Below are 26,680 nucleotides of genomic sequence, written 5' to 3' on the forward strand. Positions count from 1 at the left end.
CATTAGTAGAGTATTTGTACTGTGCCATGTGTCCCTCTGGCTATATGGCTGAGGCACATTCAATGTAACCTTCTGTGCTAGTCCGTGTTGAGCTTTACGTGCCAGAGTCATCAGCTTTATTTCATTAGACTTGTTTGAGCTTTTTGCTTTCTGAAGTTATTCTAATCAACTGAATCAAGCATTCCAACCAAAATTAAATGGAGCAGTGGTTTAATCATATCATTTTTAAAACAATTAATCCATGAAATCCCTGGCAGTCTAAAATGCATTACATGCCATTTCTGATCCATTCCTCTCTGGCACTATGAATACACCTTTTACTGCGGCTCATCCCTAAGGAACACAAAACAATATTTAAAACGGATTGTTATTCTACGAAGGAACACATTCAATCAACCATAAACACTGAATGAATTCCCCAGTGATATAATCTGGATAGCAAGCGTGTGGGGCCCATTCTTCATAGTGTTCATTTGGCTGGTTGTGTTGATATGATGCAATGCTGAAAGGCACATGTAGACATGCAGAAAATACATTCTGTAGCAACTAACAAAGTATAGAACAGAGAAACAGCAAAAAGGTGACAGACCAGCTCCAATGGCTGTGGTTGTCCATGGTTGTATTTAAGACCTAATGCTGCTCATTGTTATTTTAAGTTATGGATAGCTCATCACATTGTCTGTGCCCATTGTCCACAGATCCACAAACTTTAAAGATCAGAGAATCTGAACAAGATGACACTCATGAACAGAATAATATGAGATCACTGTTGAATAGATTGTATGACACTGTTATGTAATTTCCTTTTAAATCCCTGCAGTCACATTTTCTGCCGAGAAGGAGTCCACATAGTCCGTTACAGGAAGGTCCAAAATAGCCCATTGTCAGACGTTTTCTGCGCTGCTGCGCACGCTGCACAGATGCTGCGCTGCATTGATCCTCCTGAATCCATCTGATGTTTTGAATGCCTCCGTAGGCTCTGAAAGCAATAGCCTACGTTACCCCAAATGTAAACACAACCGTGAATTTACTCATGGTGGAAAGGAATTCTGGATATCTATTACAAAGGGCCGGCAGCGCTTTCACATGGACAGTATGGAAAATATATTATATTCAAATGTGGAAGATATTACGACGGAACAACCAGTTGCGGCCTAGCTAGTTCGCTAGTAAATTAGCTAATCCCCGACCTCAATTTGAAACCAAAACTGGATCGCAGTACTCGTCTGGTGGATTTCGTTCGCACAAAAAGGAACCAGTAAACCGACAACGCTGTCACACGGTTATTTTATCTTTCGATAGCAACTGAAACATACAAAGCAAGATAACCTAAATTAACAGTAATTGTTAAAGGACAACTGGGTTGTTAGGTTAGCAAGCTGGCTAGCTGCACGACAGAACGAGGATTCGTACTGGAGACATGCAAAGACCATTTGCGCATATAGTCAGTTAAGTACAAAGCTATACGTTAAACATTTCAATGGTTTGTTAGTTTAGACGTATAAGATGAATTTTGTGCAGGAAACTTGGTTTCACCCGGAATTCTAGCCACCTAGTATTACCATTTAGTTAGCTAGCCAGCTATAATTGTATAGTTGGCGAGTTAACTAACGTTAGCTACCTTTTCTCCTCGAAAGGAAACTAGCTCCCACGTGGATACACGTGAAAGTGACAAGAGTGAATTTTAAATATATATATTTAGTTATATGCATTCTAGCTAACGCTAGTTGCAGTTAAAGTGAGTCATGTCTCTAGTTGCATACGGTAGCAGCGATGAAAGCGACACTGAAGACACGCCGGTATCTTTCGAAAAAGGAGGCAAAATTTCAGGACTTTTTGCAAGCCTCCCTGCTCCAAAGGGATCTACAGAATCTCCGGAACCAGAGGGTCTGAAAAGTACTGGACCAAACATTGGAATAAATCTCCCTCCCCCGAAAGATAATGCGCGTAATTTCAGTAGCTCTCAGCGATCATCCTCATTCTTATCAAACACAGAGCCTAAGCAGAATTTGGAACCCAAGAACGAAGAGGAAACGGCCCCGGGTTCAAGAGGGTTACTGTTAAATTTACCGAAACCGAAGAAGCGCACAGAGCCTGTGAAAATTACCATTCCAGAACTTCGGGGAGGAGACGTGAGTGCCAAGACAGTTTCGTCTTAAACATTCTTTTCGTAATTCTGGTGTTTACAGTCGCCAAGCGTTGACTAATGTTGTGCCATGGTGGCGATGAAAGATGCTGTAATATAAGGGTTAAAATGCCTCTCTGTGGGCTTCACCACCCATCACCAAATTTATGTGATGTTATGTGATGTAAGTCCTCACGCTTCCAGCAACATTAGAGGCAACGATCACACTATCACAATAGCAGATTGTCCTGTAAGTGTTTGAATGAAGATCATGTTACTGCCGGCACCTGTCCAAACTTTGAACATACAACAAGCTCGTTCTAAATTTAAAAACCCTCGTGGTCACTGTGTTTCACAGGTCTCTTGATTTCCATATGGTTTATCTAGTGTTTGTCATCTTTTCAACAGTCAGACTCAGATGAGGATGAACCAGTGAGCAAAAAAGTTCCTACCCAGGTAAGATTAAAAAGAGACTGTTTTGCAAATGCTGTTTTGTGAATTCCTGTACTCTTTATTTGAGGGAGCTAAATCAGTGGCCTCCTCCTCTCCAGGTCTCCATCAGTAAATTTTAGAATGCAATATTAAACAGTCCAGGGTCTTCTGTTCTGTTTTTGGAGCATGCATTCACAATGGCTGTGTGCTTTGTTTATTTGAAGCTGACGTGATTACCTCTGTTGCTTGTTGTCAGGCCTCGGGTGGTGGTCTCTCCTCTCTCCTCCCACAACCACGAAATCTGGTTGTCAAAGAGACCCAGCGGGCCTTGGTTCCACATGCCCTCACCAAACGCCCTCAGGAGCCGAGGGCCCCCGCCCGTCCTGCCGGTGTTGCACCGACCCCGGGTGCCAGCGCCTCGCCCTCCGCCATCAAGGCTGCCGCCAAGTCAGCGGCTCTGCAGCTGGCGCGGCAGATGGCGCAGGAGGAGGAGGGCAGCGACGAAGATTTGGCCCCCGAAAACTACTTCTCTCTCCCTGAGAGCTCTCAGCCTCCCCCTGTCCTCCCCACTCCAGAACCAGACCCTGCCATGGCCTCTGAGCTGCCCCCTCCCCCTGGGACAGAACCGCCTTTCCAGTCAGATGCCCCCCTGGATTTCGCTTCAGTCCCTCAGAATTACCCAGGTGCTAGTGGGGCCTGGGATGGCCAGCAGCAGGAGTCGTTCTACCCCCGGTACCAGGACCCTGCCAGTCACAGCCAAGGGCAGGAACATTTCTCTCAGGTAAGGCATATCCAAAGGCGTTATGACCGTATGTCACGGATTTTAACCAGCTCATATTCTGTGTAAGCATATTGGCCATTTGACTCCATGCGCTTTGAGCTGATATCTCCATAAATGCGTGCCTGTTGGAGGAAAAGTTACAGGTAGAATACTGGACAACAATGACTCATTCAAGTAGTACATGTGTCTTTAACAACTCAAAATTAGAAGAATGTTTGAAGATATTTCCTTATGGCTTGTATATTACATTACCATGAGGCATAACAAACAGGCAAATGCAGCATGCTTTTCCCCTGAGTTTACAGATTTAAGCAAGTTCTGTTTCTTTTCAGATTCTTCACATATGTATGTGCATGGCAGTAACTAAAATTAGCAAAGAATATTCTTTATCTACATTATTGTTTACAGAACATTTTTTCTTCTGTATTGAGCATCAGTTCATGTGAAGAGAGTTTTTACAGAATTATTTACTGCAGGTACCATCTAACCTAATGTTTCCCATTGGCCAGGACTACTACAGCGGGGGCTACTATCCAGAGCCTGACCCTGGAGTGACAGAGACGGAAGAGCCTGGATCCTCATCTCTTTTCGATGATGAGGCGGTAATGGGACTCCGCCTTTAAGCTCCTTATGCTCAGCTCAGACAAGACGATATCCCTCTTTTCCTTTCTTAGCACAGGCCCGAGATTTTCACAACAGGGAGTGGAATAATACAATGGAAAAATTCATGACCCCATTGAAAAAAAATTTCCCAGCCTTCTGTTTACGTATAGAGACATGTATAAATATGTGAACATAGGTGTGTGGTTTGTGAATGATGACAGTGTCATTTGTTTGACATTGATTGCACACCAAATCTTGCTCTTTTTTACAGGCGTTTTGACCACCTTGTTTCATTTAGTTTTGTCTAGCTACACCTGGGATATAGCTTACCCACAGCTGCAATAGAAATGTAGCTTAGAACAAATTTGAGAATATTCCCTCTGACTGCCATTTTGAATGCAGAAAAATTTAACATGACTGAATCATTGATGAAATTTTAAAAAATGAAGGAATCATTCAGTACAAGGTTTTAATCACTCTGATTGTCCTTGTCATTTAAATGCATAAGGTTTAAATTGCAGGCCGTACATAATTGTCCTGGGAGGTCAAATGTGAGTAACCTGTACAAGACCTTATTTATTTGTTCAGCAAACGCTTGTATCCTTGGCAGACTATAGTTTACATTTTTACATGTTAATACAGTTGAGTGTTTACTGAATCAGTTCAGGTTTAGTGCCTTTCAGAAAGGGAACAACAGATTTGAAGTAAATTGCATTCACCATCTAAGTTTGGGAATAGGAGTCTATTTCCTTAAACTATGCTGTACCACTACCAAAACCAACTAGTTAACACAAAGGAGCCTTATTTGCTCCTCCCTCCCTTCTGTGATGTTGTAACATTACCAGAATGTTACAGCAGTGTTGTCACTACTGCGTGAAAGATGGAAGTCCTGTAAATAAGTGAGGCCTTATAAATCCTATGGTAGGTAGAGCTGTCATGTGGTGTCAATCACTTGTTTGAATGAATCAGAAGGCTTTGCTCTCCACAGATAAACCGTCTGATTGGTTCAGGAGATGTGTTGCTGGTGACACATGAACACTCCACCCATTTTGGGATTCATGGAATCTCTGTTTACCTCCACTGAAAAAACAGGTCATAACTCACAGCACTGGGGTCCCTTTTTACTCTCCTTGCAGTTCCGTCGACTTCAGGGGAAGCGGAACCGGGGCAAGGAGGAGGTGAAGTTCCTGGAGATCAAAGGGGATGACCAGCTGATCGGCAGCCAGCAGTGGATGACTAAAAGCATGACGGAGGAGAAGGAGCAACGCAAGTCTTTCAGCAAGGTGTGTGTGTGTGTGTGTGTGTGTGTGTGTGTGAGTGTAAATGTAAAGAGGGGGGCTCTGCTCACCTTTTAGAGAGTTTGTAACATCAGTGGGGGAAAATTTGCATTCATTAAGCACATGGTTTGCAGAACATGAGTTGAGAGGGAGAAGGTTACACAATAAGAAACCGCCTAGGTTACTGTGTCCAAATCCTGGTCCTGGAAATGGGGGCTTTCCTCCAAACATCTTTTAAATATTAGTTTGATAAATCTGAAAATTCACAGCACTTCTGAATTTTTGTACTTGTCAAAAGTTATATGCTGTTGTTAAGTTTTCTCTGTTTTGTTTTCAAATGACTGTAGGGCTGTGTCTGTGTTTTTTCACTTGGTTGTGGCTCATTCTGTGGCTCCCTCTCACGCTGCTTCTGTCTCTACAGAAAAAAGGAGAGCAGCCTACAGGACAGCAGAGGCGTAAGCACCAGATCACATATCTAATCCACCAGGTAAGGGCACGGGGCATTATGAATACTTGATTTTGCACTCAGAATGCGAATATTGTGGATAATGTTACACCTGAACAAACCGAAGGCATTCAAATTCGGACCCTGTCTTGAAGCAGTGGGTTGGCAAACATTTTTCTTTAGCAAATGCATTCTGCGTTATTGTTATCCGTGATTGTTGTACCTCCACCTGTTGGAGGGGAAATGTAAAACACTCAGTTTTCCCAAGTACTGTTACTGTTAAAATATGATTTCTTAAGTATCAGAAGAAATAATCGCTAGAATCTTTGCTAACATGGTGTTACTTTATGCTGTTTAATGCTCAATTACAGAGGAGGGCAGGGCTTTTGTACTTGCAGACTATTGCAACATGACCTTGCAGCATCTTGCCTTTTCAAGTTTCTGGCATTAACTTTGACCTTTTCCCCCAACAGGCCAAGGAGAGAGAGCTGGAACTGAAGAACAGCTGGGCAGAGAACAAACTGACCCGCCGACAAACACAAGCCAAGTACGGCTTCTAGTGGCTGTTACTGCACAGGGAGGCAGGTCAGAGGGTGGTCTATGGCAGGGGTGCACAACCTTTCTTTAATTTTTTTTTTTCAACAACAAAAGCAAGTTGTGGCTTCAGACTAGCAAAGGGTGACATATCCCCCCAACACTTGTGTGTACCACCTTACTGAACATACATTTATACATGTTTGTGAGAGATTTTGTGTGAGGAAACCTGAAAAAGCAAGAGTGTTTTTACAAAAGGGATATTAAAATAAAGTAACTCCGTGGGATTTAGTGTGATGCCAGCTTTGATGATGGTGTAAAGCTCAAATGTGGTGTTGGCTGCTCTGAGCGCTGTGTACAGATTGTCAAGAGCAAGTCTTGTATACATATGATTTGTGTTCAGCCTCACCAGGGAGCGCTTTTGCCTTTACAAACAAATGCTGCCGAACATCGAATTTAAATGTAGCGTTACTCTGCTCAAATGTGAAAACCGCTTAGTGTTCAGAGGTTGGGCAGATTCAGGAAGAGGTGTTTGCTCGTCAGTACTCTGAAGCATTTGGTCTATTTTGAGGTTGACAATAACAGATATCCTAGTGGCATCTGAGGGAAAAGTTTGAATGTGGATCAGCCCTTCTGAAATTGTGTAACTTCCTGTTTGCTCCAAGAACATGTGGATGGCAGTACCACTCACCTCTTGTTTTAGCTGGCCTCTTATGAGAGGACCACTGGAACCTTCAGCTCAAAATCAAAGGCACACACAGCTTCAGACTGACTGCTGAACTTTTCAGCTTCGGCTTCATCTTCGGACCTTGGTGTCTGGTTTAAGTTGGTTAGGAAAGCCTCTTCCAACCCTGGAATGTTTCTTTGGTGGTCTCACAGAAAGGCCATTTGATTTTTTTAACAGGTAGAGCATCTTTTTTAATAACTCCTTCCACTCATCCATCTCTTAGATGTGATATTCAGGATTTCTGTATGCAATATTTTGAAAAATTCCTGAAATTTCCCGTAATTTTTACTTCGATGAATGAACTCACCAGAGTATCCAGTGTAATCCATTAGTTCTTTAAACTGCAAATACTTTGCAGGCAGCAAGTCCTGTTGATTCAGGGGTGCTAGTTTCTTAAGACAGCCTGGTTCTGTGTGCTTTTTTAAACAAACAATGAAGCCGACAGCTGTTGGAACACCATCTGTAGCTATGGCCACCTTTGAACCCTCAACTTGCTTATCTTCCATGGTTTCATCTGGTGCAGCAGAGAAATCTGCAAGATTACTGGCTTTGCTTTTAATTTGTTCATAGCTTTCATGGGAATATAATCATGTTCATAACGCATCATTGCATGGTCATTCTGGAAGGATTGGGTGTTGTCTCAGAAAGACTGATTTAACTGTGTAGCTTTATTGTTAGGGATTTGATATTTTTTGTTCATGTTTCAACCTGGCAAATATCATATTCCTTGGCAGCTGCTGCATATGAAGTCAGTATTCCTGAGGTCATAGTACTTGATGTCCTTAAAGAAATTTGTCAGTCCTCACGCTGGATTGAACTATTTGGTGGTATCTGCCTTCAGCAGAGATACTTTTCTTCAGCACAGGAGTTCAATGGGAGGATTTTGTCAAGATACTGTTGCTGTTTTGTTGCTTTTTCCTAATGGATGGTGATGAAGCATAAAGTCGTCTCTGTAGTTGCACTGTGCCACTGACTTTACTTACTTTTTAAGTGAATAATATTAAAACAGAAGTGAGCATATGCAGTTGTCAGGAGTCTACTGTACTGTAAGTTGGCTACTATCACTTTAATGTTACAAGAGTGTCTTGGAATACATTTCACAAGGAAGACTGCACTAAAACCCAAACATGCTAAGTCAAAGTGTGCTTGCTTGCCTAGGAAATTATTTGGGACTTGCTGAGAATCAAAAAAAAACAGGGAACACCACTGCCTATGGGCAATATGTTGTGCACCCCTGTAGTATGGTTAGCAGCCTTTAATCTGAACACTCCCCCAAGAACCAGAATGGTACGCCCCAGACAAGTTACCATAGTGCACCTTGTTACACACATCCTTGGAGATTTAGACTTAAGAAGTGTTACTTCCTTTTGTTACCCTCCCTTTCTTGGATTTTTTGCAAACCTGCGCATTATTGGTTTATTTTTCTGTACCATGGTATTGTATTTAGGACTGTTTCCCACACACAGACTCTTGTCATCTGTAAGATTCTGGCTTGGGTTGAAATGTCTGGAGTTGTGACACAATTTTTCAAATGGAATTTGCCAGGGGATGTATAATAAAGTATTTCTTTGAGACCAAATTTTACAGTGTATTTAAACTGTCATTTGTAAGGAATTTCTGTGGTTACCACCTTTATGCTGAAAGCAGCTGTGTGGAATCAACAGTTAAATTTGCCATGACCAATTCAGATCCATTTGCTCCACATTCTCACCCCCAGCACAACCGTGCCCCCTTGCTCCTGGACCTGAGCTGACCAGGGCGTTTGCACAGTACCATCTGTCCCCAGAGACAAATATAACAAGCAAGAACGTTAAATCTAGGTTGATCATGCGGATTATGTTTGCGATGGGCAAACCGATGTGGGCCAGTTTCATTCAGCATCTTCCAGATCACCCGCTTCAGATAGGCAGCCCAAGCCAGCTTGCATCTCACTATTGACCTCCACCAATCTGACAACCAGTCAAGAGCTCCCATAACAATGAGCATGAAGAGGGGAATTGCCTAGTATGAAGCCCTCTAAAGACAGTATCACATAGATTGAAACATATTTCTGAATTTAGGATAGACAACTGATAGTAAGTATATGCCAAATTATTGATGTATTGTTTTTAATCCAATGTAAAATGTCTGATCAAAATGAATAGAGGTGACTTTTACAACCTTTGACACTGTAACATATGAGCTGTACTCAAATCAGTTTGAACGCAGTTGTATTTTACCTTGTCCTTTGTATGACAAATGTGATGTTGAAATAAAAGTCGCTTGATATCTTGGCTTCATATTGCAGGAATGTTGAATCCTGAGACTTCTGTGCATCTTGGTCTTTGTTACTAAGAGTTACTATGGGCAGCAGTTTCTGTTTCAGTCAACTGTGTTAAACTCATTTTTTTCAATGGGTAGCTGCTGGCGACTACTCTTTCCCCAATTACCTCCCAATCAGTATAATGAGGTCAGACAAGGTCTCTTTCCTCTCAACTCACACTTGTCTTTGAATTGAAAAGACAAGTCACATGGGTTATTTTGACCAATCAGAGGAATGCGGTCATATACTGCAACCTGAGGGGTGTGAGAGAGGTGCAACGTCACTTGGAACAAAAAGTAATACAGTTCAAAATTTCAAAAGAATAATTCTCTTCTTTTTCACTTCATTTAAAAGGTTGTATATCAGAAAAAATTCTGGGGAAAAAACACAACTCAGTGGACTCAAATCATAAATGCCGTGGATGCATAATGTTTCTTGTATACATTTTATGCTCAGGTGAAAATGTCCCATTTGCCAGCATAAGAACTATTGTAGCACTTCTTGTAGGCCAGCAGATGGTGCCATTGATGAAGATGGCACAGACATCATTTACTAAGCAAGGGTCAGGCACCAACCCTTTCTTTGCAAGAGGGTTTGGAACATTCCACTTGTGCCATTTATTTGAAAGGGTGCACATGCAGCTGTTAACATTAGGGTTAAACACATTTTATTTGTGGCAAGAGAACTGGCTAAAATGTATTTGAAAGGGTCCACATGCAGCTGTTAACATTAGGGTTAAACACATTTTATTTGTGGCAAGAGAACTGGCTAAAAGCCCCATCTCAACCAGCTTCAGGTGCTGACAAGATTGATTCAGCTCCAGATCATCTTGCAATCGGCGCACTGGCGAGACCAAAGGAGCTGCTGCTCTCTCAGCAGAGCACTTTCTTCCACAGAGCATGGAGCTGCCTGGTACTGAGTCAGTAAAGCCACACCACAGAATGAAGTCAATGAATGAAGTGTGTCTGTAATGCTCTTGTGTAGATAGGGACTGCTCTGTTCATGGAAATGAGTCCATAATCATGCAAATTTTCTTCACCCTAGCAGTTACTACTGGCTTGCTACTTTCAATATGAATTGTGACTGTGATGGTACAGATCATAAATCCACATTTCATAAGTCATAATGACAAGTATCTGACCCAGCTGTATAAACCTGATTTAACAAAAATTTTAAAACAATATGTAACCACTAAGGAGACAAACCCACAATCCCGGTAGGATTCCAGCTACAATGGAAAAAAAAAAAAAATGGAGCCAATGGCAAAAATTCTGGATTTTAATTCCACATCTTTTTACAATCAAAACAAGTGATGAATATTTCATAGCATGTGACTTTTTACAGGTCCATGTGTGATGGTAATGATGACTCAATGTTTCTGCAATCTCCCTTTAAGGGCCTGTCTGGTAATCTGATCTGTTTTATAGGTATGAAACATTTCCATGATGACTGAGAAGGATGAGCTGACTGCTGATGTAATGAACCCAGGCAGATCTGAGCTGCTGCTGTCAGTCAGTGGAGGAAGCAGGAGGAAATAAACCGGAGGAAATATTTTGTAATTTCAAGAACTGCACATCTACACAATCAAATGAAGTATACTTCTAATCTGTGTGATGTCTATGTAATCTCTGACCGCTATATGCACACAAAAAAAGTTCTGCCAAAATATGTCCCTTTCCTCCTACATCACCAGTTCAGAGATGCCTTAGTTCCAGTGACATCATCAGTAGCTGGGCAGGAGGGGGGAGTTCAGCTCTGGGCTGACTGCACTTTGGTGGCATCAAACTGTGGTCACTGAGTTTCAGGCATATTACACAGTATATAAAATGACAGACTTCGACTCAAACACCCTATTAACTCTCAGAGGGTTTTGTGTCATCGGTCCTGCGGTTGTCAGTGGTTGGTGTCACAGGGTTGTCTTTGGTCGCCTCCTCTGGACCGGGTGTTTGGGTGTCAGCTTGGCCCTGGCGCTTTAGCCAGTTCCTGTAGCGTCTCTCGCGTGGACTCTCAAAGGGCACCACTGACATGGGAATGCGCACAGTGTCCAACCCATTCACCTGCCAAACACACCAGCCATCAACGCCAGCACAGTTGTACAGCATACTCAGCTACTTCCCAACCCACAAACATAATTAAGGATAATTAACATAATGCTTATCCTAGAAATAAACTATAGTTATTTACTATTTTTATTCACTATATTTACTATATTAGTACTCTAGTAAGTGTAGTAAATAATAGTACTATATTTATTTAATTCCATGAAATAACTCACATTCCATCTACAATTCTTGTACTACATGGTTTTTGTTTTCATTTACCATCTTCAACAGATTCTTGATCTTATTTTGGACAATACTCAGGTTGTTACACTTGGTTTATACTAGTGGCCAACTAAAATCTAGCAATGAAACTATTCTGAGTCTCATATACCTCATTCTCCTCCAACGTTGCATAACCTTACTTTCAAGATACAGACCCTGAATGCTTACTCAAAGCAAAATCAGGGATGCGGGAACTGAATTTGAGTATCCATGCTGTGACACATAGTCTTTACATAATGATCATATGAATGCCAGTTTGTGGTCCAAATAGTGGCAGACCACTCAAACATTTCAAGTACTGAAAGAAAGCAGATATAAATGGCTGTTCACACAAAGTGAGAACGTACCGTGACCTCGCACCAGTACTCTCCCAAGCCTGTGATTGGTGTTTCTGGAAGGGTCAGGGCATGAGGTGGGACAACAACTCCGAGCTGGTGAATAAAAAAGGCAGAGTATGTAACTTTTGGAGTAACTTTTTTGAAGCATGACATCACATTTGTATCATGTTGCCCAGTCCAGTGTGATAACATGGTTACTGAGCACTACTTGAACTGAGCTTCAATAACCTTTACTGTTTCAAGAGCACTCCAGTCAAAGACTTTTGATTCAGGGTACTTAGAATGTACTGCTACTACACCGTATTTAGAATTCAGAAAAAAGCTTCCCTACCTTTTTGCGGAATTGGCGGCACACTATTTCTTTAGTGAGCACGTACTCCACATTCACCATTCCAACTTCAAGCTTACAGCTTTTCAGGAACTGCACTGTCTGTGGACACACACACAGGCTGAAGTTTTAGTAACACTGATCTGCACAGGCCAGATTACTCAGCCTAGTTCCTAGTTAGTCATCCTCACCATTAGCCATCCTACAGAGACATCAATGATCCTGAAACCTACATAGCTGCCTTAAAACCTTTTAATTAACCATCCCAAGCTGGGATTTTGTCTGGTACCCCAGAGGAAGCTGGGGAAAGCTGTCTGCTACTGTAAAACTTCAGACGTTAGACACTTTCAAAAGGAAACTTTACCTAGCAAGTTAAGTGAACGAATTAAGTGTGTTCAAATGCATCATTTAGAAATTATCCAGCTGTGTTGCTATGTCTGATTTTAGCTGAAATTTAAATGACATTATAACAAAAGTACAGTTAATAGACAAATGTATATGTAATTTTACTTATGGGCAGATGCTCTTATCCTAGGTGATGCACAAGGCACATATATATACAGAGCATGCCATAAAGTCATGAGGAACACTAGGATATGGGCATAGAATACTCTGGCATCATCATTGGCAAAGCATCAGAGTGAGTAAAAACTTACATGCTTACAATTATATAACCTACTGCTTGATATAGTTCCCTGTAAGATCTCTGAGGGAAGCAAAGGTTTGGGAGAATTCTACATTTCTGTTGATTTGGCAGGGAATGACCCTTGAGGGTGTGCTTGCACTTACCAGCTCTCCCGTGCGAGTCTGGATCCTTTCCTCCACCTTCCCTTCATGCAGTTTCTGTAAAGGGAAAGGGAGTCACCCTCTGGAGACAGTGCACCTACATCAGTGACAGCACTAGGGTCTCTAAGAACGAGCAGCTGCCCATTCTAGATACACAACAGCACAAATCAATGTGTCCTGACACAATGAAGAGCTACAAGTGACACTTATAAAAGTGCAGGTAAACGCAATGAATGTGGAGAGTGCTGGGTGAGGGAAAGTACAGATCTCAGCAGATTGCTTCAGTGAAACACTTGTCACAACCCTAACCCTAGCTACTACTCACATTTTGACACTGCAAACAATGTGACTGATGCTGTAGATATAAACTGACATTAAACCTGTAATCTGTGGCCATGAAGCTACTGCTAAGGAAGAGGCATGGGTAAAATCTAGTGATAAACCTTGCTGATGTGAAAACTTGCTACAATGTTACCATTTAGGATTAAGTATGGAAAAGACGGGTTTAAATCAAAGCATCCCTTAAATCCTTGCAGTTTTTATGTTTGCCAAACAAGTTTTACTTTTCTTTTGGTGATCTGGGCATGAGATCATCTTCTACTTTGACTTTAAGAACAACCTGAGTGACCCTCTTGACTGGTAACTGCGGTAACTTTGGCGTGGTTAAAAATGAATGTGAGTAGTTTAAACTGACACTGTGATGCTGAGACAGCTGGACAGGGACAGATGCGCTCACCCTTCTCTCCTCCTCAAACATCGCCTTGTTCTCTGGTGAGGGATACACCGCAAGGCCCTCAGGTAAAAGCTTATTGCGGCCAATGGATTTCCTCACAAAGACGGTGTCTCCTCTGCCGCCCAGTTCTGAAAGCAAGCACAAGGACAGGTTTTCAAAACAGAGGTGCCAACAATGTTATGCAAAGCCCGGTGCATATATCACTAGACTCTGAACTTAACTGTGAACTGAAACTATCCACTTTGCTCTTGAGCAGGAGCGAGAATCTAATTACACCTAGTGCTGTGGTTTCATTGCAGAGAATGAGTATGGAATTTGACAGACTGATCCAAAGAGAAGCCAGACAATGTGACCACATCCTGCCTCTGATTCAGATACTTACTGGGAACGGTCTGTGTTAGGATGAGCTCCATCTTCCCTTGCGGAAGGTGCTTGGTGTCCTCCACAAATCGGTAGACCCAATGACGTCGGGCGTAGAGCCTCGGGGGCCGGCCTTCTTTTGACAGCGGAACCTGCCACCATCTTTCAACTTTTACAGTGTTCTGTAAAGAGGCAGAGAGCACAGAAAAAGGGTTTCCATAATTATGTGTGTTGCAAACACCTAGATGTCCTGTGTGAAAGGATGAATTTAAGGGTTGCACTCAAAGTAAAAAACACAATTATCTTATCTTAATAAAGCAATTAGTGAAAAAGAGCAGAATGCAATCACGACAAAGTTAGACAATGCACTAATACAGTGCTGTCTACAATGCACTAATACAGTGCTACAGTGCTTTGGTCACTGACCTCCTGTTTGCTTGTTTTTGTTTGTTTCGAAGTTTTTCATTTTCCACAGAGAGGCGTTTAGTTTCAGCAACTAGTTGTCCACACACCCCAGTGCTGTTCCTTCAACGAATCACGAATGACTTCTTTCCCTAGCCATTGCCACTGAGAGCATTGCAACAAATTAGGATAACAGTTGCCCAAGAACTGAGCAGGCTGATTTGCAAGTCATTAAATAAATATTGGATATAATGTAATCCATTAATTGAATGCAGACTGATGAAATGAATAGATAATTACAACTGAGGCATTGCATTATGGTTATATTGAAAACCAAATGCATTATTGTCACGGATCATTTTTCCTTTAACTAGCTTTTAAATGTAAGCATTGCTTGTTTATTGCTGGGGGGCTCAATCATGTTGACATACTATAATTTGTTTATTACTTATTTGACAGCACTATAACTTCTTAAAAATGTACATTTATTGTGAAATTTGGCACATGATTGAGGCTGATGGTATGACAATGGCTACTTATACTGGCTTGTAATGGCTAAGTTTCCAAAGACATAACATGTAAATTAAAACCGAATTTTGGTTTTTCTTTATTAACAGTGCAGTATGCAATTTTTTTCCCCAAAATTTAAGTGAGTGTGACCAGCTTGCTGCTGTTGTCTATGGGGTGACGGTCATTCCGCAAGCGGTAATTACTAGCAAGGTAATTCTTGGACATTATAGTTGCGCAACAAATACATAACTTCAGCTCATTTGGTCTGGTTTTCCAAATGCTTTTGCCGATAATATGAATTTGCACACCTGTGACGAGAATAAACATATTTTTAACGGGGAATGGCTAGCTAGCAAGCCAACTCAGCTGGGTGTCGGTCTGTCAGCAGGTCAGGCTTTACTTCTGAGCTTAGAAGGCAGTAGGAAAGGCTCAGTCTATAATGTAACACATTAGCTGTCACTGACAAATACTGGGAAACGCTTACCTTACATGCTGTTTGCGAGAAGTTTTGAATGGGGGACACCGTCACTTTACTGAATTCCCGGACCAACCCTTCAAGGGCAAGACGGCTCCTGCACCACATGGTTAGCAAGGAAAAGTTAGATAATGAAGCACCTCGTATGCAATAAACAGAAAATCAACTCCAAGACACAGAATGTCTGTTCGATATATTGTATTCGGCGGCTATATGTAGCACTTAGTTAAGGAGCATATTAATCATTCTGGATATGCATCATTTTCACTGTAGAAGCGCAGAATTTATACAAGCATCACTGCGCGACGCCGACCGAGAAAGGACCTCCGAAGTAGGTGTCCATCGGAATTGCCGGCCTGATTTCAAAATGACAAGCTAGCACAACTGAAACTGTCAAGTAAACTTGTACAAAAATAGTAAACTTCTCAAAATTGTCAACTGTATTCTCACAAGAAACTATAACTCCGGACAAATATTACTATTTCCGCACAGGAATGAGTGGTCCATCTTGGTATTTCAACTTGAAATGCATCTATGAAGTTGGACTTTTTTGGGTGGGTCTACAATTAGCTACATGATAACCCTGAATGCTACCATGAATGTCTCATCTTCAAAGGAAAAGATGCATATTAAGGGATGTTTCAAGCTGAAGCCGCTGAAAATCATCCCTGAAATAAGTCCCAAAGGAAGGAGTAACTGATGGTGAATGCGATTACTCTGATATGCGTTCATACAGATTACCGATTTTCTGGAGGGTGGTCACAGCCATGTACTTTTTCCTGTGCCCGTCCATTTTTCATTCAACTTTTTGTAATCACCTTTTGTACTACCTTTACCATGACAGTCTCTGCCCTTCCACAGCAGTGGGACAAGGGGGACAAATGCAATCCTACAGTACAATGCCACAATTTTTCACAGAAGTCCACTAAAGAAAGCGGGTGCTAATTTGAGTGACTCGCAGCTTTCCAACTCACATTTGTTTATCTATCTTTTCATGGCACCAAAAGGTTCTTAATGTGCCTCTGGGAGGTTGGGCACACCTTGGATGTTGTAGGCGTGAAAGGGAATTAAGGGAGTGTGACTGAGTGCTGTCACTACAGCTCAGTATGCGCTCTGATTGCCATACCAACGAGCCTTGCTCTTTAGCGTTGCGGTCAAAGCTGCAGGTTTGGTGCCCCGTAGACCTGGGTTTGAGGCCAAGTGGGGTGACTACTCTCGCCCTTTGCTACATATGGTGTCAGAGTGGGATGGCTTGCCATGAGGCCATCAGAGGCGTGCCCAGTGTGTGAGCCGTATGAGGGACCCCCAGGTTAGGTTGACTCCCGGTGTGAGGGACCCCAGAGATGGGTGAAGCATTAGTGAGTGGGGCACCCTGGGATGGGAGAAGTATGGTGGGGGAATGCATGAGATACACCTCTGTACGTGAAGCACATGGACACGCTTCCCAAAGGGGAGGGCAGTGTGACAGAGTGCTGTCACTACGGCTGAGTATGCGCTCTGACTGCCATACCAACGAGCCTTGCTCTTTGGCGTTGCGGTCAAAGCTGCAGGTTTGGTACCCCGTAGACCTGGGTTTGAGGTTTGAGGCTGGGTGGGGTGACTGCTCTCACCCTTTGCTACAGGAAGAGAAAAAGCAAGTGGGTTTAAGGGAAATGCCAGTTGCAAACCAATAACATTTATCTTGGGCAGCAGTGTGGTACAGTGGTAAGGAGCACGACTGGTAGCCAAAAGATTGCTGGTTTGATTCCCTGATGGGGTACCGCTGTTGACCCAAGCTGTATGGTGATGTCATGCTGAATCAACAGGCTGGCTGGGATGATAAGGAGCTCCATGTTAGACAGGTTCAGTTTAAGGTGAAACTCCTTCATCTAGGCTGAGATGTCTGAGAGACAAGCAGAGATTCATGCTGAGACCATGGGGTCATCATGCCTAAAGAACATATCCTATACTGTCTCTGCCATATGGAATTAGTGCAGTTCAATATCGTGTGTCATTTTCCTGGTTTTGTAACTAAAATATCCTATATCAGCTCTTCTTATGTCTCCCCCTAAACAGATATGATTATATATGATATTATTATATTATATCATATTATATACAATTATACTGGATAAATCATTTTTTAATCCGGTATAAATGTCTTCCCCCTCCTCTCCTCCATAGCTCAGTTTTTAAAAAGAAATTTGGCCTCTGTCCTACTCATGGTGACGTGTACCTGTGACTTTCCAAGACCTGCATAGCCAGCCAATCAGCTGATTTTCATTTTTGTGTGGGCAAACCAAAAATAGAAAGCAAAGAGTGAAAGATACTTGTTCTAAGATCCTGTTTACCACAAGTCACTGGATAGACTCTAAAGGACTGACGAAAAAATCTTCCACCCTCTGTAGTACAAGCTCAGTGTAGCGCAAACACAATCACCAGGAATTCCACTCCACATTCAGATACACAATCCTTGATTCTTTTGCTCACTTGGAAGGTAATATGCAGCACAGCCAATACAACATGGATCTGAGTCTTTTAGTGTAAGTGTGAATATGTGACAGTCTACACTAGCCTAGCACTTCACTTTGTATCTTACTGACCTCTTGTAATACGTTGCGATAACTACTTTTACCATAGTGATGGACTTATTTGTAAGTTGCTCAGAGCGTCTGCTAAATGAAGTAATGTAATGTAATATGTGATGATATGAGTAATAGCTTCACAGCAAGTGAGAACTCATAAAGCTAGATCTATATTTGTTTATATCCTATTCCATGTCTATAGGTGAGTGTACCCCATTGGTATATATTGACTCTAACAATATGTACGAACAGTGTAAAATAACGATGGTCTAGATGTCTCACAACAGACTGCAATCTATTGACATATGCACTGGTAGTTTTCTGAGGTTAAGGCCTCAGTGTGTAAAAGTGTCTTATTACCAACAAATCAAACATTATTGCTAAAGTACATGCTAATACTATATACTTATTAGTTTTTCATTTTTATGGACAAAATCGTGAAAACTAAAATTTTAATCTTGAGGCCACTCAACTGGATTGTTGACCATATTGTGAAATCATTTCTACTTGTCTTACAAGTCATACTTGTTACCAAGCCATTCCCCCCATTGAATGGGGGAATGCAAGTGTATCTTGAATATGTATCAAGACTAAATTATATATTATTGGAAAACAAATTATACAAGAAAAACACTCAATAATTTGTTTTTTTAGTTAAATTTCTTTTACCACTTAACCATTTTTCCTTAGTGTGTGCTTTTGAGCATGTGCACACATGCACACACATACACAGCACCGACTGCTGATCCCTTGGTTGCTATTTCTTTCATTACTGGCTATTCGAAGAGATTATGGATTAAATCCCAACTTTGACCTGCCATTCGGTGGAATTAAGCACTGTTTGGCAGAGCACCACAGTGGAAATCTGAACAAAGGAGGAACAGCAGATTTCAAACACGACTGAATGACTATGGTATCATAATATTTAGTTGCTAGGCAGACACATTTTACACCTTAAACCTTTTACTTTTCAATGCATAACACAACAGTGCATATGCGCATCCAGTAGAACTTCTCAGATGCTGGACCTAATGACCAGAACTGAAGATTTCTGTGGCTAAAACGTTTTTTGTCGTTGTTCATTAAACACTTATAGGAGCATCAATCTATTTTGTGAGGGAATATGCAGATGTTGCTGCCCTGCTACACTGCCTGACCAATATGGGGAATTGGTCTGTATGGATGTGAGGATGACGTTGGCTTCCTCAGTTTGCACCAGGCACTGACGGAGGCTCTACTCCTGACCGTCCCCAGAGACCCTACATTGTGCACATGAATGATTGTGATGTTGAGGTTGAGGTGCTCCTGTCTCAGGGGGGACCTGATTCGGTAGAATGGTGCATGTCATCCTGTGCTATCAGTAGCAGTAGACTGCCCAGCTTGTCCACCAGCTTTCTAATTCATGTTTTCTATTTGTGTTTGAGAGGAATTCTTGTATATGCCTTTTAAATAGTGGAGAAATACACCAAGCTAGTATAGCAGGGCAAGGAACATCTCTATCCTATACCACAGTCTATTACATAGCTACTAATCACCTTAAAGTAATTAGGTTAACAGATTCGATGTTTTTCAACAAATGAAGCTAGGCTTGTGCTGTAGAGTACTCTGACAGTAATGTGAAATGGGCAGTTGAAGGGAACGAGGTCATTTGTTGTGTAATTTAACGTTGATATGACTTTTGAAAACCAACGCTGTAAAATTTTGAGTCGCAACGCAGCCTGATAATACAATCTGTATCTGACAATACAATACAATACAATACAAATCTGACAATACATGGAACGTAAATTGCGTGTGTGGATGCTGCATTTTGTGTTGCTCCGTCTACATTGTTGTTCCACCGCATGACATGCATTCCTCGTTTCTTAGGTTGTATGTTTTAGTATGTCTGATTGGAATTCACCCAAATGTATGACTTAGCTTTAAACTAACATCGGTTAAATACGGAACAGAAGCGATTATCTGCTGCAACGCTGACATTACACACTTTTTGCTGTATGACCCTAAAAACTGCAAGGGTGTATATACTGCAAAGATATTACATTTTATCGTGCTCGGAACTACATAAAACGTCATACATCTATGACTTGGATATGTAGATTAAGGTATGTATTACATGAAGCGACTGCATGCCCCTGGTAACCAACCACACAAAACAGAAAGCATTTCTTAAATTCTTAGGATATTGTTTTGTTGCATTGTATGGCCTGACTTTTCAACCAGACATTTAAGTGGCTAAATATACAAACCTATGCTTCAAACTCGATAGGATATGATATTCCCGCTGAATAGAGGACCATTAACAAAATCGGATTGGAAAATCGTGCGCGCTGACTTCAATGTACATTCATAACATTACCAAGTTGACCCCAGCAGGAATCTCATGTTTAGAATCCGCCCCTAAACCCTTTTCCCCCATCCTTCCGATTCTATTGTTAGACACACTCACGATGTCAGTAAAACATACAATCTGTCATCTTTTTGTAATCTGTCATATATGACATTTTTTTCAATGCAATTTCTGAATAGCCACAAAGCAGATGCAGCAACTCATATGAATTCGCCACGCAGCCATTAAGATGTGCCTCCACGGTGACCATAAGCAACATCGCTACCTCTTCTGGAGCCCGGGGGAAGAAGAAATAATTGTACCCACCTCTTCTGAAAAGAAATGGAACAGTGTCGTTTTATAAAGTCACGAAGGTTGGCCTACTGAATGTTATTCAGTGAGAGTTTTAGTTAATTTTCCACATATGAATTGCTCAGAGACTTATATATACGACACTTTATTGTCCCATTTCTACACCAACAGCACGGATTTTATCCCCAATATAGGAAAAGCTGTTCTGCTACCACACGGTGGCACCGTCTATGCATGCAATACAGCACTCATATGAATAAAACATTTTAAAGGATAAGTATTTTTAAAGATGTATGTTCTGCTCTGCCAGCGGATTTGATTCATGCATATGACAAGCTCAGGACCTTTATAAGCAGCGAGGTTCGAGGACCACTGCATTCAACATAAAATATGAAATGATACCATGCTCCAGACAGACCTATATAGCTAAGGGATTGAGACACTCAGAGGTAATCCAAATGGGTTTAAATCCCTGGGTATACACGTGATTATATCTTTTCTGGGTTATGCTGGGCTGCCGCGGCAGTGAAAAACATTTGCCTTCTGTGGGTGGAATCCACTTGTCTGAGTGGGGCGAGACGACTGTCTGGGCAGGAAAATAGCAGTACCACATAAACGCCTCCCGTTCCCTCGTTTGTCTCAATTAACGCAATAAAATCAATTGTTGCCCAAGACGGCGTTTTTCTTTTTCAACACGTTGTTGTGGTTTGGATAACGTCAGAATGTGGGGTCATATATTTGGAACGCGGGGTGTGCCATCGGACCTCCTTCACAAACTATACAGATTGGCATTAATCTACAAAGTACGATGGAACATGAGTGCCATATTTAGTAATAGAACAAGGCTTATCCCCCTGGTTTGGTCTAAGGAGTTGGGGACTTAAATCTTGGGATTAACTTTTGCGATTCAATTTGTTTTTCTTGTGCTGCAGCCATCTTTCACACTAATTCATTAACGGTCTGGTTTCTGAGGGGCTAAAGGGGAAATGCGCAAAACTGCTTTGCAATTCAAAAAACGTATCAAGATGTATTCTGATGAGTCTTAAATGTCAGTGACAATTGTCAGTGGACTGGCTTTGAACTTTCTGAAAACAGTCGCAACACGGCTTGTTAGCCAACTGAAATTCTTAACTGGTTCCGTTTAACATGTTGCTCATGTTCAAAAATTGTGAACTGACGGGTTATTAGAACCCTTTCGGAAGAGAAGACATGCTTCCTGCTGTTCAGCTCCGACAGCTTGTGACTGCCCAGCTCTACCCAGAAAATGATTAACTGCTACTGAGTCTGTGACTGCACCACAGAAAGAGAAGTGCGGCACTATCCGCCACACGAAACAGTCGAAACTTTGTAAATCACAAATTATCGGCCGTTAGAGGCTGGATGCAAGAACAATTACAGTTGTGTTGGTGTCTGAATTCGAATCGGATGTGTGCGTTGTGGTTAAATTAAAAAGTAACAGCAGCAACTGTCGTGGTCGCAATATTATTAATTCTACGCAATGCTGGATTTGTACGTAGGCCTACTGCAGCGTGTTACTAATAACAGTAGAATTTGTTGTACCATCACGTATTAAAATGGCAAACTCGATAGACCTGAGCACAGGAAGATTATTTAAAAATAAGTATTAGAATAATTATGCTCCTACTTAAGCGGCCGAAAACTTCTCCTGGATTCTCTCTACACCTTTGCGACGTCTTGGCGTTTGCTCTTGTTGTCACATATTACTTATCAGCATGTCACAGACTGTCTTATTAACTTTTTTTTTTTTTTTTTTTAACTCAACTGGCCTTTCAATAAACTATTTTTCAAGATATTTAGGGCAAGAAAACTGGGACGCAAAACGTACCTGACCCCTATTTTGTGTGTTAATTTGCCCCTGCTGAGAAGTAGACAGTCATACCTGCAGCTGTTGGAACGCCCAGCTGTAGATCGGGATTAGGGAAGAAAGTTGTTAGCCTAATAACTCTTACGTTTGTGACCGGCTGTTTGGGTTCCCAAAGCCATGCATAAAATGAAAAATATTATTGCATAATGTTACACTCATTTCCACAAATATTATGGTGTCAGCTTACCCCAGATCCGCTGGGAATGGTATAAAACGCCACTCTAGACAAACAGACGCACACGACACATGAAGACGGTTTTGTATTTAATAGACTTGAAATGATCTGAGGAACAAATCATTGCCCCTAAGGGCTGTCATTGCAGTAGCCTGGGGGCTTGGACCTCTTCCTGAAAAAAGACCACGAATATGGTTGCAAAACAGAGAACTGGACAATGGATCGTATTTCGTAACGAAGGAGGCAATCCGCACATGTCCTGTTTAAGTATGAATATACACAATGTAATTGATACAGAGGAATGTTTCACCCTAACTCTCAAAAATGGGGTATTTCATTTCCTCTTTTCAAGCTAAAAGTCCTTTTTTCTGTTTTTGTCAGTTCTAGAGAAAGAGGTTCTTCCTCTTTGAAATAAACAACAGGAATTGCGTTGTGGCCTCATAATTGTGCACATTCCGCTGAGAGAAAACGAATAAATAACGCGCATACTCAATCTTTGGACACTGCAGGTAATGTTCGCACTCAGGGCTGATGGAACCATACTCGGATGCACCTCATTTTAACATGCTCATTGGTGTATTAATCTGTCCACCAATAAAGTGGTCTGGACTGAGCTAAACGATTGAGCCATGATAATGGAGGTTACAGGATTTGTTAGCAGAATGAGGTAGAAAACGAACCATGTAGCAATATCCACTATATCCGGATTAACGTTAACCTAAGTCTCTACGGAGTCATTGAACCGAGAAATATTTTGCTCCCGGTAGCAGGTCAGAGAATCAAACTGGAGCTCAGGAGGAGCACCGTATACCAAATGGTCAATGAAAGCACCAGGATAGATTTACCGTTCAAGTTCAACTTTATTTATGTACCATTTCTACAAAAAAAAGAAAGAAAGAAAACCAATGAGGAAAACCTTAGTTCATAGGTAGCGCATTATTTTGCATGCTAATTTGCACCAAGAGATATACAGAATTAACAAGTGTCGTTACCATGTTGTTTTCTCAGTCATTTTATTGGCAGTGCAAAATAGTGATCTTTCTGAAGATGAGAAAACACCGAATATTGCTTAAAAATCTTCTTACACTTTGACAAAAAACATTTTTGTTCAATTAAATGGCAGTTAGATTACATCCCACCCACCCAGACATGCATACAAACACACACACACACACACACACACACACACACACACACACACAATTCTTTGCTCTAGCAGATAAATATTTGGTTAATGCAACATTGTTGCATGATGTGACAGTCTTTTTTCCCAAACCTCTCAAAAAAGAATATTTTGGTCTTTGTTTTCACAAAATCTAATTTCTTGAAATCCACACAACAGTAGGTGGCTCAAAACATGTTCATCTACAAAAGTGTAAACAGCTCAATCTTTTTTTTTTTTTAAGATCCGGTGTTCAGCATAAAGTCCTCTACGACTAAGAGAGAATCAGAAAGCAATGCAAAGTCCTGTTTTACTTTTCATATAAAACAATGTATGTCCTGCAACATCATACAACAATTTACATTTTTAATTAAAAAAAATGTTAAAAAAAAAAAGTGAAAAACAATAACCACAAATCAACGGCAGCAGCGGATGACTGCAGAAATGCAGTTTACTAATAATAGCATTTGTCAGGTTTTGTCACATGGCCTGATACAGAAATGTGGTGCCTTTTCCTTCCCCTTTGGCTGGAAGAGGCCAACCGACAGAGGCCTGACCCATCTTAACTTCTTGCTTGTACTACAGATATTCTGCTCTGATGTTTTGTGACCAAAGCAGTGCTGGCACATTGGCCCTGACCACCGCAGACTGCGGCTCCATGTGCCGTGCCTCCAAGCCGGAGAAAAGCCCAGTTCCTGTCTCAGATGAGCTTCATGGTGAACCTCCCAGTGTCTGCTCGGTCACCCCCGTGCCCACTGGTGCCCATGGATGTGCGGGGTACAAAGTCGATAGTTGCCGTATGCTTGATCTGGCCCTTGCTTTGGCTCCAGAAGAACATGAAGACAAAACAGATCACCACCGAGCTCAGGAAGGATATGAAGCCCATCGTCACCGCGATGATCAGAGTCTTGGCGTCAAAAGGGAACGGGTGTGGGCCATGGACGGAGCTGTTAGTGGCAGGGGGACTGGAAGGCAAGGCCCAGCCCTCTGGGAAAAAGGGGGCAGTGCGGTTGCGGGCGGAGGAGAAGCCGCGCACATGCAGGCCAACCGAGAAGCTTTCATTCCCAGCAGCATTGGACGCCACACACAGATATGTGCCACTGTCCTGCACCTGGGCGTACCGCACCTCCAGTGTCCCATTGGGCAAGACCCTTATCCTTCCTGTGGGGGTGACGACAGTCATCTGTGGGGTCAGCCAGGTGATAGAAGGTGCAGGGTCCCCATCCGCCTTGCAGAAGAACAGCACCGTGTGGCCTTCCTCCACCCTCATTTCCTGGGGCTTCCGGTTCAGGATGCGGGCCGGCCGGCAGGTGAAGAGCCCTGGAAGCTCTGCCTCGGAGAAGTCCCGGAACTCCCGCCCCTGGACCTTGAGTGGGGCGGAGCAGGCGGGCTGGCGGCCATCAAAGTCCAGCCGGAGACGTCGCCGTACCACCCACAGGAGGCGGCAGTCGCACGCCAGGGGGTTCCCATCCAGTCGCAGGGTCTCCAGGTTGCCCACCGAGTGGAAAACGCCCTCCTCCAGGGTGGCCAGCTTGTTGGAGGAGACATTGAGCAGGTGGAAGTGGACCAGTCCCCGGAAGGCCCCGGGTTCAATCCGGAGCAGACCGCTCCCTACCAAGTGGAACTCCTGCAGGCGGAGCAGGTCTCCGAGCAGGTTGCCCTGCACCGTGGTGATGGGGTTGTAAGACAGGTCCAGGTAGCGAAGGTAGACCAGGTGGTGAACGGGGGCGTAGGGGACAGCGGTGAGGTTGCAGCTGGTGATGGTCAGAGAGGTGAGGTTGAGGCCAAACAGACTGTTGGCGGCGAGCGTGTCCAGCCAGGGGCAGTGTGAGATGGTCAGCGTGCGCAGACGGCCGAGCCGGCGGAAGGAGTTATTGGGCAGCATGCTGAGGTTGAGCCGACGGAAACGGAGGCGCGTGAGGCCCTGCAGCTGGGACAGCGCCTCCGTGGGGATGGATGTCAGGTTGCAGCGGTCCAGGTTGAGCTCCTGCAGGTTCGAGAGGCCCACAAAGGCCCGGTGTGAGATGAAAACCAAGTCGTTCTCCCCGGCTTCCAGCCTCTGCAGGCTGGCCAGCTCGCGGAAGGTGTAGTCCAGGAAAACCAGGATCTCGTTCTCGCTGATGTCCAGCAGGCGCAGGCTCGGCAGGCCGGAGAAGACACCCACAGGGATGATTTTTAGCCGATTATTCCTGATGCGGAGGGTATGCAGGTACTGGAGGCCCTGGAAGGCCTCCACCTCGATCATGGAGAGGATGTTGTTGCTCAGGTCCAGCTCCTGCAGCTGCGCCAGAGCCGAGAACTGCCGCCGACCCAGCATCTTGAGGCGGTTCCAGGCCAGGTCAAGGCGCAGGGAGTCCCTGGGAAAGGCCTCCGGTATGGCTGTCAGCTGCCTCCCGGAGCAGTTCACCTCCAGCCTCTCCTGGCGGCAGTCGCACCTCTGGGGGCAGGGCCAAGAGAAGGACTTGACAACAGATGCGCCCGCAGCCACGCCCATCCACAGCAGGAGGGCGCTCCACGCCCCCCACCGGACGACAGCCTCCACAAACATCTTTTGTCCTGCCTGCAGGGGTGACACAAAGGAACGCAAGCATGAGACACTCTTTGTTAACATTCACTGGTGCACTCTCTCCTTTCCTTTGTTTTTCTCCCTCTCTCTGTCTCTGTCTCCCAGACTTATATACCCCTGGGGCTTAGCTAGGTAGTTTTAGCTAGCATATTGCTACCATCCTTTAGTGAAATACAATGGCTAGGTGGCAATTCCTTATATGTGT

At 43.0% G+C, this 26,680-nt stretch overlaps 3 protein-coding genes across 3 annotated transcripts; 1 reads left to right on the plus strand and 2 right to left on the minus strand.

Annotated features, from left to right (window-relative positions):
• The first annotated feature begins 930 nt into the window (after positions 1 to 930).
• On the plus strand, positions 931 to 8,621 carry prcc (proline rich mitotic checkpoint control factor). The gene is made up of 7 exons (XM_036555203.1): positions 931 to 2,132; positions 2,534 to 2,581; positions 2,814 to 3,338; positions 3,848 to 3,940; positions 5,078 to 5,224; positions 5,640 to 5,705; positions 6,137 to 8,621. Exons 1-7 carry the CDS (start codon positions 1,746 to 1,748, stop codon positions 6,221 to 6,223), a joined length of 1,353 nt encoding a protein of 450 aa, XP_036411096.1. The 5' UTR covers positions 931 to 1,745; the 3' UTR covers positions 6,224 to 8,621.
• A 1,929-nt stretch (positions 8,622 to 10,550) lies between these two features.
• On the minus strand, positions 10,551 to 15,770 carry mrpl9 (mitochondrial ribosomal protein L9). Its single transcript, XM_036555226.1, has 7 exons — positions 15,492 to 15,770; positions 14,118 to 14,277; positions 13,739 to 13,863; positions 13,006 to 13,059; positions 12,220 to 12,318; positions 11,898 to 11,981; positions 10,551 to 11,283 (listed from the first exon to the last, which is right to left on the minus strand). Exons 1-7 carry the CDS (start codon positions 15,588 to 15,590, stop codon positions 11,080 to 11,082), a joined length of 825 nt encoding a protein of 274 aa, XP_036411119.1. The 5' UTR covers positions 15,591 to 15,770; the 3' UTR covers positions 10,551 to 11,079.
• Positions 15,771 to 24,609: 8,839 nt separating this feature from the next.
• On the minus strand, positions 24,610 to 26,457 carry LOC118796354 (leucine-rich repeat and immunoglobulin-like domain-containing nogo receptor-interacting protein 1). The gene has a single exon (XM_036555190.1). It carries the CDS (start codon positions 26,455 to 26,457, stop codon positions 24,610 to 24,612), a length of 1,848 nt encoding a protein of 615 aa, XP_036411083.1.
• Between the last annotated feature and the right edge of the window lie 223 nt (positions 26,458 to 26,680).

Source organism: Megalops cyprinoides, chromosome 21 (genome assembly GCF_013368585.1).
Source record: "Megalops cyprinoides isolate fMegCyp1 chromosome 21, fMegCyp1.pri, whole genome shotgun sequence".
NCBI lineage: Eukaryota > Metazoa > Chordata > Actinopteri > Elopiformes > Megalopidae > Megalops > Megalops cyprinoides.

Coding starts and splice junctions, on each gene's coding strand:
- prcc (XM_036555203.1), top strand. CDS start 1,746: ATGTCTCTAGTTGCATACGGTAGCAGCGATGAAAGCGACACTGAAGAC. Junction 3,339..3,847: donor GGCAGGAACATTTCTCTCAG/GTAAGGCATATC, acceptor CCCATTGGCCAG/GACTACTACAGCGGGGGCTA. Junction 5,225..5,639: donor AACGCAAGTCTTTCAGCAAG/GTGTGTGTGTGT, acceptor CTGTCTCTACAG/AAAAAAGGAGAGCAGCCTAC.
- mrpl9 (XM_036555226.1), bottom strand. CDS start 15,590: ATGTGGTGCAGGAGCCGTCTTGCCCTTGAAGGGTTGGTCCGGGAATTC. Junction 13,864..14,117: donor CCTAACACAGACCGTTCCCA/GTAAGTATCTGA, acceptor GCTTGCTTTCAG/AACTGGGCGGCAGAGGAGAC. Junction 13,060..13,738: donor TGTTTGAGGAGGAGAGAAGG/GTGAGCGCATCT, acceptor TTCCCTTTACAG/AAACTGCATGAAGGGAAGGT.
- LOC118796354 (XM_036555190.1), bottom strand. CDS start 26,457: ATGTTTGTGGAGGCTGTCGTCCGGTGGGGGGCGTGGAGCGCCCTCCTG.